The sequence below is a fragment of the Callospermophilus lateralis genome, chromosome 2 (genome assembly GCF_048772815.1).
Source record: "Callospermophilus lateralis isolate mCalLat2 chromosome 2, mCalLat2.hap1, whole genome shotgun sequence".
In the NCBI taxonomy this organism is placed as follows: domain Eukaryota; kingdom Metazoa; phylum Chordata; class Mammalia; order Rodentia; family Sciuridae; genus Callospermophilus; species Callospermophilus lateralis.
The window spans coordinates 31166972-31184076 of record NC_135306.1 but is presented as its reverse complement, the minus strand read 5'-3'; the positions used below and the strand labels follow the sequence as shown (position 1 = coordinate 31184076).

Below are 17105 nucleotides of genomic sequence, written 5' to 3'. Positions count from 1 at the left end.
AGACAGTGAGTATAAACTCATTGAAATTTTGTATTTAAGAACAAAATAAAAAAATATGTCTTATGGGGAGACAGTAAGAAGTCAACTAGAGGTGATTTCCACATTAGAGAGTATTAATTTATAGGACTTTCCCTAGCAGTGCTCTGAAGACTAGAAACAGCACTGGCAAAAGCAGATGACATGGCTTTAATAAGAGTGGGGAAGCCAGGTTAAACACTTGAAGTAGTGGGTGCATGAGAATTCGGTGAGAGCACCAAGATGGGTTGATGGCATGATGGGCAGCTGAGGGCAGAACATTTTATGTACAGTAGGAGCCCTCTTGTCATGGTTCCATAGATTATTTTTTTCTGTCGGGGGGATGGTTATGGGGGATAGAACTCAGGGGCACTTGCCCTCTGAGCCACATCCCCAGCCCTATTTTGTATTTTATTTTGAATCAAGTCTTGACAAGTTGCTCAAGACCTCACTAAGTTGCTGAGGGTGACTTTGAACTCGCAATCCTCCTGCTTCGGCCTCCCAAGCCTCTGGGATTACAGGTGTGTGCCACCATGCCTGGCCCTTAAGATTCTTGATAGTTGGTTGAGAAAGTTAAGTGGGGAGTCACAAAAATGATTTATAAATGCATGTGGCATTTTATTTTGATTTAAAAATAAACTTTTTTGGGGGGGGGTACCTGGAATTGAACCCAGAGGCGCTTAACTACACTGGCCACATCTCTAGCCCTTTTTCACACTTTATTTAGAGATAGGCTTAAGGCCTTGATAAGTTGCTGAGGTTGATTTTGAACTCTTAATCCTTCTGCAACAGCCTCCAGAGCAGCTGGGATTATAGGTGTGCACCACTGTGCCAGGCATAAGCAGTTATCTAATAAATTATATTTTGAAAGAGGCCGCAGAATTATTTCTTGAATTGTTTCTTCTTTTTGAACAAAATGTACATGTACATGTATTTTCCTCCTAGTAATGAGGATCAAACCCAGAGCCTTATGCATGCTAGCAAGCACTCTTCCACTGAGCCATATTCACAGCCCTTAAAACACATTTTTTTAAAAAATATTTTTTTAGTTGTAGTAGATGGACACAATACCTTTATTTTATTTATTTTTATGTGGGTTGAGGATCAAACTCAATGCTTCACATGTGCTAGGCAAGTGCTCTACCACTGAGCTAAAACACATTTGGCATTAATTTACAAATTCCAGTTTTGATCTTTTAAAAAATTGAACTTGAAGACTTCTAAAATGAAGATTTCTAAATGTAACTGCAGTTTTCTTTAAAGCAGCTCACCTTTTCCACGTCTTCAGTTTTAGTTTTCATAGAAACAATTTATTTTCACTCTTTATGAAATGTTGACATCATGTAATTATGGCAACAGATACAATCAATGTATATAGCTAGGCTGTATGACTTAGATTGAAGCTCAAGAACAGTTAACTCTGGTTGGAGTTAAAGTGCTCATGGTTGTTCTAGAGAGTGAGGATTCCTTGTGCTGGAAACATTTGTCTGTGGGTGGCACACTTTGGTTAATCTCAAGAGTTGCTTAAACAGGGCTGGGGATGTGGCTCAGTGGTAGCTCGCTTAGCATGCATGAGGCACTGGGTTCGATTCTTAGCACCACATAAAAATAAAATAAGATATTGTGTCCACCTAAAACTAAAAAATAAATAGTAAAAAAAAAAAAAAAAAAGTTGCTTAAACTGAAGACAACCTCTAAGAGTTCTTTAGTCAGGGACTGGACCAGTAGGAGAGGAAAAAGAATGAGCCAACAAGAAGTCAGAGTGTGTGTGTGTGTGTGTGTGTGTGTGTGTGTGTGTATTGGGGGGGGGCATATTATTGAATGTGTTCTACTATAGAAAGAGCAAGAAGAGAGTTGGAAAATGTATAAAAGGAAAAGTTTGAAGACTTAAAAAAGTGTTGGACTTTTAGAATAGGAGGTCCTTGTTGACCATGAGGTCTTGATAGGAAGAGAGAGAGGAAGCCAGGCTTATTTGCAGTTAAGGCATCATTATAGCTGGGGCCTCTACTTTGAACCTTGGCTTGACATAAACTTGAAGTCAGTATATTTAGATACCACCACTGAAATGGAAAATAGCTATAGAAATATGCTGAGATTTTGCAAATTGCTTCTTATTTGACTCCTTATAATGATTGTCTTAGGGCATCAAACATATGAAGCCTTTGGTTTCAGTTTTTGCAGTGGTTCTCAACTGGAGGTGATCCAGTTAATAATGTAATGTCTGGAGACATTTTTGTTTGTCACAGCTGGTGTGGTTCTACTGTGTTAGCTAGTGGGTAGAGGCCAGGGTATAGGCCAGGGATGTTCAGAATTCTCTAGTGCACAAAGAGAAGACCTGTGACAAAGAATTATCTGACCCCAAATGTCTATGGTGCTCAGATTGAGAAGCCCTGCATTCTCTTGTAACATGTCTTTTCTCTTTTGGCTCTGAGTGAGTGTCAGCTAAACAGAACCACCTTCTGTGTACTGGAAAGGTGGTAGAAAGTCATACCATGCTGGAGGGCTGCTGGGTATTAGTTTGAATGGCATCCTGAACCCAGTGAATGGTGCCAAACCTTGGGAATTTTGGCAGCTCAGATTCAGTCAGCAGGGTTCCTTCTCCTAGTGTGCATTGTTTCCGAGCTTTAAAATGTTAATAAAATTTGAGACAAATTTTGCATTTTGAGAATTGCTTGATGGACAGATTTTGCAACCAGAGCAAAATATTTTTGTTTTGAGCCACTCTTCTGGGTGCTTCTTTGTGTAAAATATTTCTATTTGGAGAATTGATTTTTGAGGGTCTTAGAAATGGCTTGTCCATTTTGCTGAATTTCTGTTTTTGGCTGTAGAAGACAGGTATGTAATCGTCATCATGGACAGATAGCAGAGTGCCCTCTGGATTCCTGGTATTGTACAGAATACTTGAAACATTCAGAAGATGATCCCTGAATAGATTTCTTCTGTAGTGAGTTTGAGCTAAGGTATTGGTTCTCACAGTTGTTGGGAGACAGAGTACCAGGAAATCTCTTGATGAATTCATAAATGTGGATTTCAGTGTAGCATAAGTTCTGTCAACTCTTGCTTAGAAATGTTTGTCTTAATTAAATCTGTGTGCGTTTATTATAAGTGGATTGTGTTTCACTGCATCAGGGCAGCCTGACCAACAGTGGCTTATACGATGATGGCTTTATTGTTTTATGTTATCATTCATTTATTTCCTACAACAATAATTTTGGAGGATTGAGTCCACAGTAGGTATGGTGATTCCATGATTCTTCTCCTACCCTCTTGCTCCTGTCTTTCTGAACTATCATCTTGATCTCTAGCTTCCATCTATTCCAATCTTAGCATTGTAGGTATGTTCTGTCAGGAAAAAAAATGAAGAATGAAAGAGATGGGACACTGCTTATATATGAGCTGTGGCACAGAGTTAGGGAGGCTGAGAAGTACAGATTAGTTAGCTGGGTTTCCTTACTCAGAAAGATGGGGAGGATAGATTCAAGGGAGGCGAATAGTGGGGTGTGGTGGTGCATGCCTGTAATCCTGGCTCACAATAGGAGGATCACAAGTTGAAGTTTATCCTCAGCAATTTATTGAAGGACTAAGCAACTTGATAAGACCTTGTCTCAAATTAAAAAACAAAAAGTGCTGGGAATATAGCTCAGTGGTGAAGTGCTCCTGGTTAAATCTCCAGCACCAAAAAAAAAAAAAAAAAAAAAAAAAAAAAAGGAGGGTAATTAGTGGTGGCCACAAGTATAAAACAACTTAAGAATTTAAGATGTATATTCATGACCTTGTTCTTATAAAACTGTTGGAATTTTTCTGAAATATTCTTTATTTGTTGAACATTTTATTGATAGCTGGTAAAGAGGTATTATCAGCTGTTGAAGGTTTAAGAAATAAAAGTGAAATAAAAACTTCCTTGAAATGAGACCATTTTTTTCCAGTGCTTTAAAAAAAATCAATTTATTTGTTCTTTTTAGTTATACATGACAGCAGAGTATATTTTGATATATTATACATACATGGAGCATAACTTCCCATTCTTGTGATTGTACATTACATGGAGCTATACTGGATGTGTATTCATATGTAATCCATTGCTTTTTTCTTATTGCAAATGAGCAAATAAAACTCTTGATTTTAATGAAGTTTACATCCTAGTCTAGGACAACAGTTTTCCCAAGGAACATGGTTTGAGAACCACAGCATTAATACTATTTTTGCATACTATTAAATTACTTTGTCTCTACTTTCACTTACATAATTTTTGTACATTAAAAAAATTCTCTTTTCTATCTTAATATTACATGTTGTGGGCAATTAAGATGATTTTCTTTTTAAACATCTTTTCTAAGTTCTTTATAATTATGTTTTATTATCAGAAAAAAAAGCCTTGTTAAAATTTCAAGGTCAATGCAAGTTCTCGCCTTTTTTGTCTCTGCACCCTATGCTTCAAATCCCTTTTTATCCTCAACTTCTTGAAACTCCTAGAGCAATTATAGACAGTACTACCCATTTATCCCCTTAATTATTCACTATATTGAAGTCATCACTAATTGTTCCATATGGTAGCAGGATCATAAGCCTCCTGTTATATATTTTTTTCTGTGTATTCCAAATTCTTAGTATAGTAATTAGGTACATAGTAGATGCTTACTAAATTCTTTCTGATCAATTAATCATATTTAACACATGAACACGTGAAAATAACAGTATTTGATTGCAAGATAGACATAAAATAAGATATAACTAGTAGCCAGAGTAATCAGAATTTCATAACTTTTACCCTTATTGATAATAGTACCTTGTCTTAGTTCATTTCTGTTGCTATATCAGAATACCTGAGATTGTGTATATTATAAAGAAAATGTTTATTTTGGCTCATGGTTCTAAAGGCTGAGAAATTTGGCTGTTTCATTTGGTGAGGGCCTTGTACTACCTCATGGTAGAAAGCAGACAGGCATGTGAGCATGTGCAGAAAAAAGAAAAGGGATTTAATTTCTGACATAGCTAGTCCATTTCTTTCAGAAAGGCATTATTCATTCATGTGGCTCCCTCCCCATGAGTCAGACACCTCCCACTAGACTGCCCTGAGGAATTAGGTTCCAACGAATCTGGTCTGATCTGGGTGAGCAGTCTAAGTGATAGATGCCACACTGTGCTTCAGATCCCTGCCTCTGTTCAAGACTTTGTTTATTGGACCAAGCTTTTCTGCTTCACTTTGGTGAGGAAGATCATTCTCCTGAAATATTCCTTAGTCCTTCAGGCAAACATTTGCCTGGCCATCTTGAGAGGTCACTAAATGTGTGAATCTTAGTGGCAGGGATGGTTTGGGTCCTCTCTAGCATGCAATCCACTATACTATGAAATAAAAGCATAAAGAACATATTATAGCTCAAAAGAATCTTAAGCTAAGGTAGCAATGTATGATTCAGCTCCATCTTGACTCAGAGACAATATTAAAAACTTCAGTTATTCTTGTTTTTTCTTTTATATCTAATTGTGTTATAGATTGTAATTGAACCCAGTGTGAATTTTAGGCCTCTAAAGGAAGGAAAGAAGAGTTAATACACTAAGTTTTATTTGTTAAATTGTGCAATTCTTATTTCTGTGGCCTTTGAACTTGGTTAAATCAGTAGTTGAGCAAAGATATTATGCACTTTTATGCTCTTTTCTAGGGTAGATCTTTAATTAATATTTATTTAATATTTATTTATTTTTTAGATTTCGGCGGACACAACATCTTTTGTTTGTATGTGGTGCTGAGGATTGAATCTGGGCCACACGCATGCCAGGCGAGCGTGCTACCGCTTGAGCCACATCCCCAGCCCTTTAATTAATATTTAGTTACTTTCCTTGAGTCTGAAACTGTTTATTTGATAGTGTTTGGAACTGGATCTTGTATAAATTCCTAGCAGGAGTGTGAGTAGATAGGAAAAAACCCCTATGCTTAGGATGGAGCCTCAGGAGCCTCAATAGCTAAAGCATATGGTCAAGAGGGAAACAGGACAATGAGCAAGTATTGAGAGAGGACCAAGGGCCTAACACTTTCATAGCCAGAGCCAGAAGAAATTAAGAGAGCATCTCCTGTACCTAGAATGGTTTGTGAAACAGAATAACAAAACAGCTGTATAAGCTAGCTCTTGTTTTAAGTGCAGATGCTTGAACTTAGAGTAATCCAATTCTGTGCACTTGAGATCCATTTAAGAAAAAGAAAGAAAACAAAACAAAAAAACCCTTGCAACCCACAGTTAGGTAAATTGTGCTTACTCTAGTGTAGTGCTTGGTTCAGGGTGGTTGGTTCACACATGACTATGGTTGCCGGTCAATTCCTTGTGTATTTAGGTACTTGACTGTCAGTTCCTAGGAGTGGCAGACCCAAGACGCCATTGCAGAGCAGTGAGAACCAATGAATCAGTGAGGTCAATGAAATGTCACTAGGGTAGATGTCCCTAGACACTGGACTCTACTTGACCCATTTCTTGAGTCCTACTTTGAAATCTAGAAATAGAAAATAACCATGGATGGGGGATATCTTGGGGATACTCTGTGAAATGTTTGCTAGACCTTCATGATGACCTAGAATGCAGGAGACCTTGTACTTTTCAGAGTTACTCAGCTGCTGACCAGTAGTCTCAGGTGAATTGGGCCTCCCTGCTCCCAGATCCATGTTATCACAACTGTAGTGGGATTTAAAACAACAACAGCAACAACAAAATCATTTGTTTTTTCTTTGCATAAGTGCATTTGTTGTTGTGGCTCAAATTCCTAATAGGAGGATATGAAAATGGCATTGTAGAGATTTTCATCCAATTCCATGTGATTGGCAACTTAGCACTAACCCTGAAGCAATTTATTTGCTTTCAGAGAAAACTTAATATGATGCTTTCAGTGCAGGACTGACAGTATTGGAGCAGGAATAAAATCATCATAGAGTGATGTGTGATTTTGATTTGACTTGCTTCCTGTGGTAAAGCAAATTTAAATCAGGCATTTAAGTTTTAAGTATATGAAGATTTTAAATCTTTTCTGTGTACATAAATGTTCTCTCTATATATACATATGTGTATATATACATATTACAAAACCCAAGTTCACTTCATAATTCATAGTTAAAATTGTTAATTTGTCTAGAATGATCATTTAAATTTATTTTCACTACCAAGAGAAGATTGTTTCTAATTGTTTTTATTTGTTATCCTTTAAGTTACTCACTAGAAAAATAATCGAAAATATTAAAACAATAGTAAGAAGATTATTGTAAGGAGTTGGCAGCCAAAATAGAAATATTCCATAGATTTACCTTTGGGGATTATGTTAAATCCTGAAATTTCAAGTTTGGGGTGGGTGTCTTTTTGATATGTCATTAAGCTTCTCTGGGGTGTACTGAACATTTTGCATTCTATAGAACTTGCTTTTTGTGTATTGTCTAATTGTTATACTTGTGAATGGGATGCCCAACACATTTTAAGGCTTTGCTCTTTTGTTTATGAACATCTGGATTTTAAAAAAAAAGCCAAATATATACATATAAAACAATTTTTTCCTTTCTTGCAGAATTAAATGTGAGGGAGTCTGATGTAAGAGTTTGTGATGAATCATCGTGTAAATATGGAGGAGTCTGTAAAGAAGATGGAGATGGTTTGAAATGTGCATGCCAATTTCAGGTAAGGAAATCAAACTTAAAAATTTTTTATATTTGTCATATTTTATAATTATACATTTTACAAATTAGAAAGCTTATAACACGTTGACCCCCTGAGAAGATTGAGTTCTTAGCCTACTAGTACTTCATTGTCAAACGAAGCCCTGTTATTTGTACCTTTCATTCTTCTTTTTTAGAATGAAAGAGGACAGACTGGCAATAATAGATATGAAAATGCTTTGAAAAACTTTTAAAGTCCTATTCAAATTTAAGATATAATTGTCACTGAAGGGAAATAAGGTGCAGGTTGCAATAGAACCTCTTTCTAACATGTAGGCATCTTTTTTTCTTTTCTTCTGTTAGTATATCTCTTTCCCTTCCCATTCTCATTTTTTGCTGTCTCATTTTTTTAGGCCAAAGAATTTGATTGACTTGGAACCTCAGGGTAAGTCAGGAATAGAGAGGGACTAGGAAGTGGAACCTCAAATTAAATGTTGTGATTCTGGTGTCTGAAAAAGTAAAAGAAAGGAAATGAAGTGTGCTGCTTTCAAGCCTTTCTTTTTCTATCTATTCTGTAATTAAATTGCAGGGTTTCTGAATGTTTTTCATAAGATGGTTTCTGATTTAGGATTTGAGATGAGACAAAGAAGGAACTAGTATTTTCTTTTCACTTATGGTCTAATTCTAAATGTACTTAACCATTTTGAATTTTGAGGGGGAGGTAAAGATTTGGAAATTAGTAATAGAAGCATAGGAGTGTTAGTATTTCCAGTAACCTCATGACCTCAGTTAAATTTGCCTGATCTTAGGTAATTTCCTTCACATCAATTGAAAATTCCACTTGAAAAGAGAAGGCACATTTCCTATCTTTCTTACGATATTGTAATAAGAATCTTTAAATTGGTAAGAATTGTGTATGACCTCTCTTCAGAAAGTAAACTATCATGTTCATTTTCTTTTTGGTACCAGGATTGAACTCAGGGACACCCAGCCACTGAACCACATCCCCAGCATTATTTTGTATTTTATTTAGAGATAGGGTCTCACTGAGTTTGCTTAGTGCCTTGCTTTTGCTGAATCTGGCTTTGAAGTTGTGATCCTCCTGCCTCAGTCTCCAGAGCTGCTGGAATTACAGGTCATGTTTATTTTCATTAAAGAACTTAGAGAGTTTAAGGAAAGGGGAAGGATAGGTGCGTGTACTGTCCAACAGGTTCTTCATGGTCAAAATAGACTTCACATTCAGTTTTGCAGAGTGTTAAGAGGGTTTCTCTTGGGCATTTTTGCAATAGACACCTTCTTCCAAGCTTATGGTAGCTGTGTCTGGCTTCAGATCCTTGTTGGCCTGCCTGTTGGCCCGACATGCTGGTTCTTTGTCCTGGGCTCCTCAACGTGGAAGCTGGCTTTTTCTAGAACCAGACAAGATATCAGTGGTAATTCAAACCGTTCTCCCCCTATAGGTAATATTCATGACTGCCTTCAACATTTTCTCTCTAGTTTTTTTTTTTTTTTTTTTTTTTTTATCAGTTTGAGTATGAAGTGCTTAGGTTTGTTTTCCTTTTAATTTATCTTGCTTGGAGTTGGCTGAGTTTCTGAAATGTATAAATTTCTGTTATTCATTAACTTTGGGAAGTATTTGGTCATTACTCTTAAAATACTTTTTTTCTGTCCATTCTGTCTTCTGATCTGGGATTTTAGTGATTTATGTTAGATCTTTTGGTTCTGTCTCAAGGCCCCAGAGGCACTCTGTTTATCTTATTTCCCAGTTTTTTGCTTTCTGTTTTTCACGCTGGATAATTTTTATGAATCTGTCTTCAGGTTCCATAACACTTGATTTTGTTATCTCTACTTTTGCTGTATGGTGAATTTTTAATTTCAGACTTTTAAATTCCAGAATGTATAGTTTTTCTTATCTGCTGGGATTTCTGATCTTTTCATTCATTACAGACATTTTACTTGAGCCTAGATGTTACAGGCTGCTTTAAATTTTTTTTTTCCTGCTAAAATCAATATCAAGGACATCTTATGTATTATCTCTCTAGATTTTTCCTTCTTTTTCATTTGACAATGGATAGTGTTTTGCTGTGTGTTCGTGTTAGACTACTTTTAAATTTATTCTGCACATTACAAATGATGTAATTTAGATGTCTCAATTCTGGTTTTTTTTTTTTTGAGAATTTTTTATATATTTACTTACTTATTTATTTTTTGCCTTACTGGGGATTGAACCCAGGGCCTTATATATGCTGGGTGAGCTGTGCTCTACCAGTGAGTTACATCCCAGTCCTTAGTATTGTTATTTTTGAAGTAGTTGACTTGATTGATCTCCAACTGCAGATTCTGTCCTTCCTGTGGTAGGTAGCAATACAAACTATCATTTCTTTTAGCATTAGTGGAACTACATAGCTGTTTGTCCGTTTATGGTTCAGTGTTGGCCAAGCTCTGAGTTGGTAAACTCTGAGTTTATGCAGAGAATCTGAGACTTCCTGGGATTTCCCTTTTATTTTCTAGTAGCTTTGGCTACCCCAAACTCTATTCTCTGGTTTGTGAAACCAGAAAAATTTCAGGTATTTTTTGTTGCAGTTTTAGCTATTTTACATTCCTAAGACTGGGGCTATTCCTCTTATTTGTCTTAAGTATTTACTTGGGTTAAATTTGGTATGGATTTAATGGACCAGTGGGATGTTCATGAGAGGATTAACATTTTCACCAATTAACAATATATGAGTTCCTGTCTCCCCCTCAGCTGCTGCTGCTTCTTTTTTAAAAAAATTTATTTATTTTACAATAGCATGCATTTGGACATATTGTACACAAATGGAGCACAACTTCTCATTCCTCTAGCTGTCCATGGTGCAGAATCACTCCAGTAGTGTAATCATGCATGTGAATAGGGGAATAATGTCTGTCTCTTTCTGCTGTCCTTCCCACCTCCATAGCCCCCTCCCTTCTCTTCACTCCCCTCCACACAAACCAAAGTTCCTTCATTCTCCCCTCAGCTTCTTGATTTTGTCAGTCCTTTTAAATTTTGTAAATTTGAAAGCCCCTCCCGAGCCTCCCGCCAATTTTTTATTTGCATTTGTCTATGAGAGAAGTTGAAAACGTGCCACTTATTTATTGACCATTTTTTCCATGAATTAATGTTTCAAATTCTTTGCTTATTTTTTATTTTTATTTTTTGGTACCGGGGATTGAACTCAGGAGCACCCAACCACTGAGCCACATCCCCAGCCCTATTTTGTATTTTATTTAGAGACAGGGTCTCACTGAGTTGCTAAGCGCCTCGCCATTGCTGAGGCTGGCTTTGAACTCTTGATCCTCTTGCCTCAGCCTCCCGAGCTGCTGGGATTACAGGTATGCATCACTGTACCCGGCTTTCTTTGCTTATTTTTTGTAATATTTTCTTTTTCCCTTGTGTTAATTTGTAAAAACATAATGTATATATGTGTGAATGTACATGTACATGCTATACAAAATACAGAATTTAAATACTTCTATATTGCTTATTGTGCTTGAGCATTTTGTATCCATTAATTCAGAAACCCTCATGAGAACCAACCAACCGTTTTGATGTGTTTTTAAAAAGAGTCATATTACCCATAGTAAACAACGTGAACAATGTAAGAAGACAGATAATGGAAAAAAAGTCTCCATTCTAGAGTATCAGTTGCTCTTCTTAGAGGTAACATTGGCTGCTATCTTTTTGTGTTTATACAAACATATGTGATTTTAGTTCCCCTTTTAAGTATGTAAGTTACTGAATAATATTTACCTTAGAGACTGTTCCAGTTCAGTTTATTTAGGTTGTAAAAAAAAAAAAAAGATTCCATATTTTAAAGAAGTTATCCTAGTTTTATTTTCTGCTTTTTTCTTTTTAAAAATGATTCACTTTTAGCTGACAAATAATAATTGTTTTATTTTTATCTTGTTTACTTTTTTGACATAAAGAAGTATGAATTTTTCTGTGAAAATTATATTTATCTTTGTGTTTTTGTCTTTATGGTTCTGATTTTCTTCATTTTTTGAAAGTCTTTCTCTGAAACTTCTTTTTTTTTTTTTTTTTTGTACTGGGGATTGAACCCAAGGTGCTCTACCACCAAGCTCCATCCCTAACCCTTTTTATATTTTTTGAGACAAGGTCTTGCTAAGTTGCAGAGGCTGGCTCAAACTTTAGGTCCTCCTGCCTTAGCCTTCTGAGTAGCTGGGATTATAGGCTTGCACCATTGTGCCTGGCTGAAAGTTTTCAGATTAATAAAGAAATAGCCTTTTTTTTAAAAACAAATTTGAATAGAGAAAATCCTCCCAGAAGCTGTTCAAATCATTTTTTTTTTAAAGAGAGAGAGAGAGAGAGAGAGAGAGGGAATTTTTTAATATTTACTTTTTAGTTTTCGGTGGACATAATATCTTTATTTGTATGTGGTGCTGAGGATTGAACCCAGCACCGAGTCATGCCAGGCGAGCGCAACTACCGCTTAAGCCACATCCCCAGCCCATGTTCGAATCATTTGCATTCTTGTGGCAGAGCAGGAAAGGGAAATATAAGTTAGGAGTTGGGATTAGTGGGTGTTTATTGAATGTTTACTTTATTCTGGGTCCTAGACTAGATGTAAAGATATTTAAAGGCAGGTTCTTGGTTGTAGGAGCACATTGCCTCAGGGCTTATATCCATAGTTTGATCTTCTTGCTGAGAAAGCCTTCTTTTGGCCACAGTGCCTTCCCATAGTTTATAAATCTGTTCAAGCTAGACTTTAGGTATTGCCAGCTTCAAAACAATGACTTAGTGTGCACATTAAACATTTCTTTCTGCTGGGTACTTTCAACTCATGACTTAGCATGCTTTTGGTGCTGATAAAAACTTTCTGGGACAGGATTGAAATACATTTTAACAGGTAATGACAAAATTGTATGTAAAAGTCTAAAATTGTTTTCAGTCTGCTAATAACAGCTGTTATCTTACCACATACCCAAACAAAGCCATGTTTATACAAAGAAAAATGATCATTTTTATATGATTTTTATACAAAGAAAAATGATCAATACTGCATCTTCTCCTGAAAACTTATCACCTATGACTTTCTTCTCTTTGTTCTTCTATACACAGTTCTCTGGACTATGTGTCTTTCTTCCTGAATTTATCAGTGTCTGTTCTTGCTGAAAGCCATGTCCTCTTTTTAGACCTTTGTATTAGCCGGAGTTTTATGTGTATGCGCACACAGACGAGAAATGTGAGAGACAGTGAGAGAAAGAGACTACAAAGATCTGTTTTATTTGATCATGGAGGTTGAAGTTATACAATCTGTCATCTGCACGTTGCAGACCCAAAAAATCCAATGATATAAATCCCTGTCTGAGACTGAAGGCCTGAGAACCAGAAGACCAATGTTCTTAGCTTAAGCAGCCAAGCAGAGAGAATTCTCCCTTTCTCTGCCACTTTGTTCTTTTTGGGTCCTCAACAGATTGGATAATACTTACCCATAATGCAGTCTGCTTTATTTGGTGCACTGATTCAAATGGTAATAACATCTGAAAGTACCTTCACAGTTACATCAGAAATAATTTTGAATCTGGGCACCCTGAGGCCCAGTCAAGTTGACGTATGAAATTACCTGTCACCATCTACGATTTTATTTATTCATTTTTTTGTGGTCCTTGTGGAGAATCAATCTAGGGGCCTCACACATGCTAGGCAAGCACTCTACCACTGAACTATATCTGCAACCCACTTTTTTTTTTTTTTTTTTTTTTGGTGATGCTATGATCAAACCCAGGGCATGGTGTATGTGAGGCAAGCACTCTATCAACTGAGCTATATCCCTAGCCCCACCAACCCACTTTTAAATTTTAATTCGAGACAGGGTCTCTTAAAGTTGTCAGTGCTGGCCTTGAACTTACAGTCCTCCGAATAGCTAAGATTACAGGCTTGAGCCACTGTGCCCAGATAATCTAGGCAGCATAATAATAATAATAATAATAATAATAATTAATAATAAACATAATAATCTTGTTATTATGTTTTGATTACATGCAGCATAATTTCATTCCATAGTAGGTACACAATAAATGCTTGAGTGACTTGATTCTGTAGACTTGGGTACTGCTGCATCTTTCTAAACTACTTTACATAGCTGGCAGTATCATCATGCTCTTCTGGCTAAAGAGAAGTGATGGAGGAGGGTTCTTCCCCCCAACAAGGAGGAACCTAAGAGATAGGTTCCAACACCTGTGCAGAAATCAGAAGTTCCCAGATCTCTTCTCATTTGTTCACAAGTATACTGAGAGATCACCAAGAATGACTCCTAGAAACTAGAATGACCCAAGAATAGCAGGTCTGCTTCTGCCATCTCGGGCTCACCCTAGGGAAATGCTTGTGAAGTTATATTTCAGGGACATTAAGTCCCCTGCTCATTATCTCCAAGAGCTCTGTGGTGAGATCTCGCTGGCTAACTTGAGGATGTAGTGGTTAAAGTATATGACGTATGAGGAATTGTGGCTCTTTCACTTATTAGCTGTGACTCTGGGCAAATACTTAATGACTCTGAAATAATAACAATAAATAACTTTTAATAAAAGTTGATGTAGGATTCTGCTGATATTGAATGTGTACAAAATCAACTTGGTTTTAAAATATTTTATTAGTTAGAAATTATTTTTACCAGTGCTTGACCTGTGATATTATGCTGTATTTATGTTTCATAAATAAATCTCTGATAAATTAAAAAAAATAGTAAATCTTAATTGCAGAAAAATTGAGAAATAAAACATAAAGACATACTGTGAAAAAACTGTTGATATTTTCTTCCAGAATTTATTTTAAACATTCAACTTTTCTAAATTGAAAGATATGTGATTTAGTTTCTTGCTATTTTCTATTTTATATTAGTATATTATTTTTAGAATTTTGCACTTAGTTTCACAGATAGATAATACTTTTAAAAATGGCACAAAATTCCCAGAAGTTATATATATGTTTTTCACCTAACCTGATATTAGCTTTTTCTGTCACACAGTATTTTTAAAAGTTAAATCTTCATAACTTCAGTATTCTTGAACAAATACAATGTTTTAATTAAACTTTGCTCTATTCGACACTTAGGTTGGATACTACAAATTTCTGTTTGAAAAGATTGTAATAAATATTTGTCTACAAGTTTCGTTCAGATAGATTCTTTTTTTTTTTTTTTTTAACACAATGCCTTTATTTTTATGTGGTGCTGAGGATCGAACCCAGGTCCCGCCCGTGCTAGGCGAGCGCTCTACCGCTGAGCCACAATCCCAGCCCCTAGATAGATTCTTTTTTTTTTTTAATTTATTTTTTAAGTTTTAGGTGGACACAATATCTTTATTTTTATGTGGTGTTGAGGATCGAACCCAGTGCCCTGCACATGCCAAGCAAGCGCGCTACTGCTTGAACCACATCCCCAACCCTAGATAGATTCTTAAATGTGTAATTCTGGAACAAAAACTGCATTCTCATTTTAGAACTTTTGAAACATATTGTTAGATGATGTTCCCCCAAAGTTGAACCAATTTAGATGACTATAATTGGTGTATTGGAATGCTCACATAGTTGAAAAATTTTTAAATAGTATTAAAGACATTAAGTTAAAAATAATGTTTCACTTTTAGTATATAACTCTGATTGCAAGTGAATGTTAGTGCTTTTTTGTACATTAACTGGCTATTTTGTATTTTTTCTATGAATTTTACTTCATTTCTCTGGTCTGTTGCTTTATTTTTTATTTATTTTTTTGACAGCACAATAACTGTTTTTAATATCAGCTCTTCTATGTATACACATTTTGGATTGCTGTGATTATGATAGTACAGTAACTACTTTTCTGTAACATACTATAATCGTTTTATGGTCTTCATAGTTAGTAGTTTTAATGACTATATACTTTTCTATCCTACAGGCACACTTCATCATTTTTTTTTATTGGTTATTCAAAACATTACAAAGATTGCACAATCACATCGGTTACACATCCACATTTTTACATAATGCCATATTAGTAACTGTTGTATTCTGCTACCTTTCCTATCCTCTACTATCCCCCGTCCCCTCCCCTCCCATCTTCTCTATCCCATCTGCTGTAATTTAATTCTCTCCCTTGTTTTTTTTTCCCTTTCCCCTCACAACCTCTTCTATGTAATTTTGTATAACAATGAGCGTCTCCTTCCATTTCCTTGCAATTTCCCTTTTCTCTCCCTTTCCCTCCCACCTCCTATCTCTGTTCAATGTTAATCTTTTCCTCCTGCTCTTCCTCCCTGCTCTGTTCTTAGTTGCTCTCATTATATCAAAGAAGACATTTGGCATTTGTTCTTTAGGGATTGGCTAGCTTCACTTAGCATAATCTGCTCTAATGCCATCCATTTCCCTGCAAATTCTATGATTTTGTCATTTTTTAGTGCTGCGTAGTACTCCATTGTGTATAAATGCCACATTTTTTTTATCCATTCATCTATTGAGGGGCATCGGGGTTGGTTCCACAGTCTAGCTATTGTGAATTGTGCTGCTATGAACATCGATGTGGCAGTATCCTTGTAGTACTCTCTTTTAAGGTCTTCAGGGAATAGTCCGAGAAGGGCAATAGCTGGGTCAAATGGTGGTTCCATTCCCAGCTTTCCCAGGAATCTCTATACTGCTTTCCATATTGGCCGCACCAATTTCTGTTGCTTTATTAATTTGTATTTTCTCTTTTTTTAAGTAATTAAAACTTGCATCATATTTTTCCCTCAGATTTTAAAACTATTCATTTAGACTTTTTGTGTGTGTGTGTGTGTCGGGGGGGGGGGGAGTTTACTGGGGTTTGAACCCATGGTGCTTAATCACTAAACCACATTTCAGCTCTTTTTATTTTTTATTTTGAAGCAGGGTCTCCCTAACTCATGGCTTCCCTAAGTTGTTGAGGCTGGTTTTGAACTTGCATCCTCCTGCTTCAGCCTCCTGAACTTTTGGGATTATAGTTGTGCATCACCATGCCCAGCTCATTTATGATATTTTTGACAATATAGAAATTTTAAAGTTTTTTTTGTATCAAGGATTAAACTTAGTTTAATAACTATAAATTCCTGAGCCACATATCCAGCCCTTTTTACTTTTTATTTTGAGACAGGATCTTGCTAAGTTGCTGTAGGACCTCACTAGGTTGCTGAGGCTGAACTTGAACATGTGATCTTTCTGCATCAGCCTCTTGACCTGCTGGGATGACAGGCATGCACCACCATGCCTGGCTAGTTTTAAAGTTTTTTAAAAATATGCAGATCCGTTGACATTTCTCAAACCTATCTTACCCCTTTTCTTCTTCTTTTTTAAAAAAATTTTTTTTAGTTGTAAATGGACAAAATATCCTTTTTTTTTTTTTTTAAAGAGAGAGAGAGAGAATTTTAATATTTGTTTTCGGCAGACAACATCTTTGTTTGTATGTGGTGCTGAGGATCAAACCCCGGCTGCACGCATGCCAGG

General features: G+C 36.1%; 1 protein-coding gene across 1 annotated transcript in view; it reads left to right on the top strand.

The window, feature by feature from the left end:
• Positions 1 to 17105, top strand: part of Tmeff1 (transmembrane protein with EGF like and two follistatin like domains 1) — a 92338-nt gene that overhangs the window by 14355 nt on the left and 60878 nt on the right. Inside the window, exon 2 of the mRNA XM_076845750.2 lies at positions 7555 to 7664. Coding sequence (XP_076701865.1) covers positions 7555 to 7664 — 110 coding nt within the window. The remainder of the gene's footprint in view (positions 1 to 7554; positions 7665 to 17105) is intronic.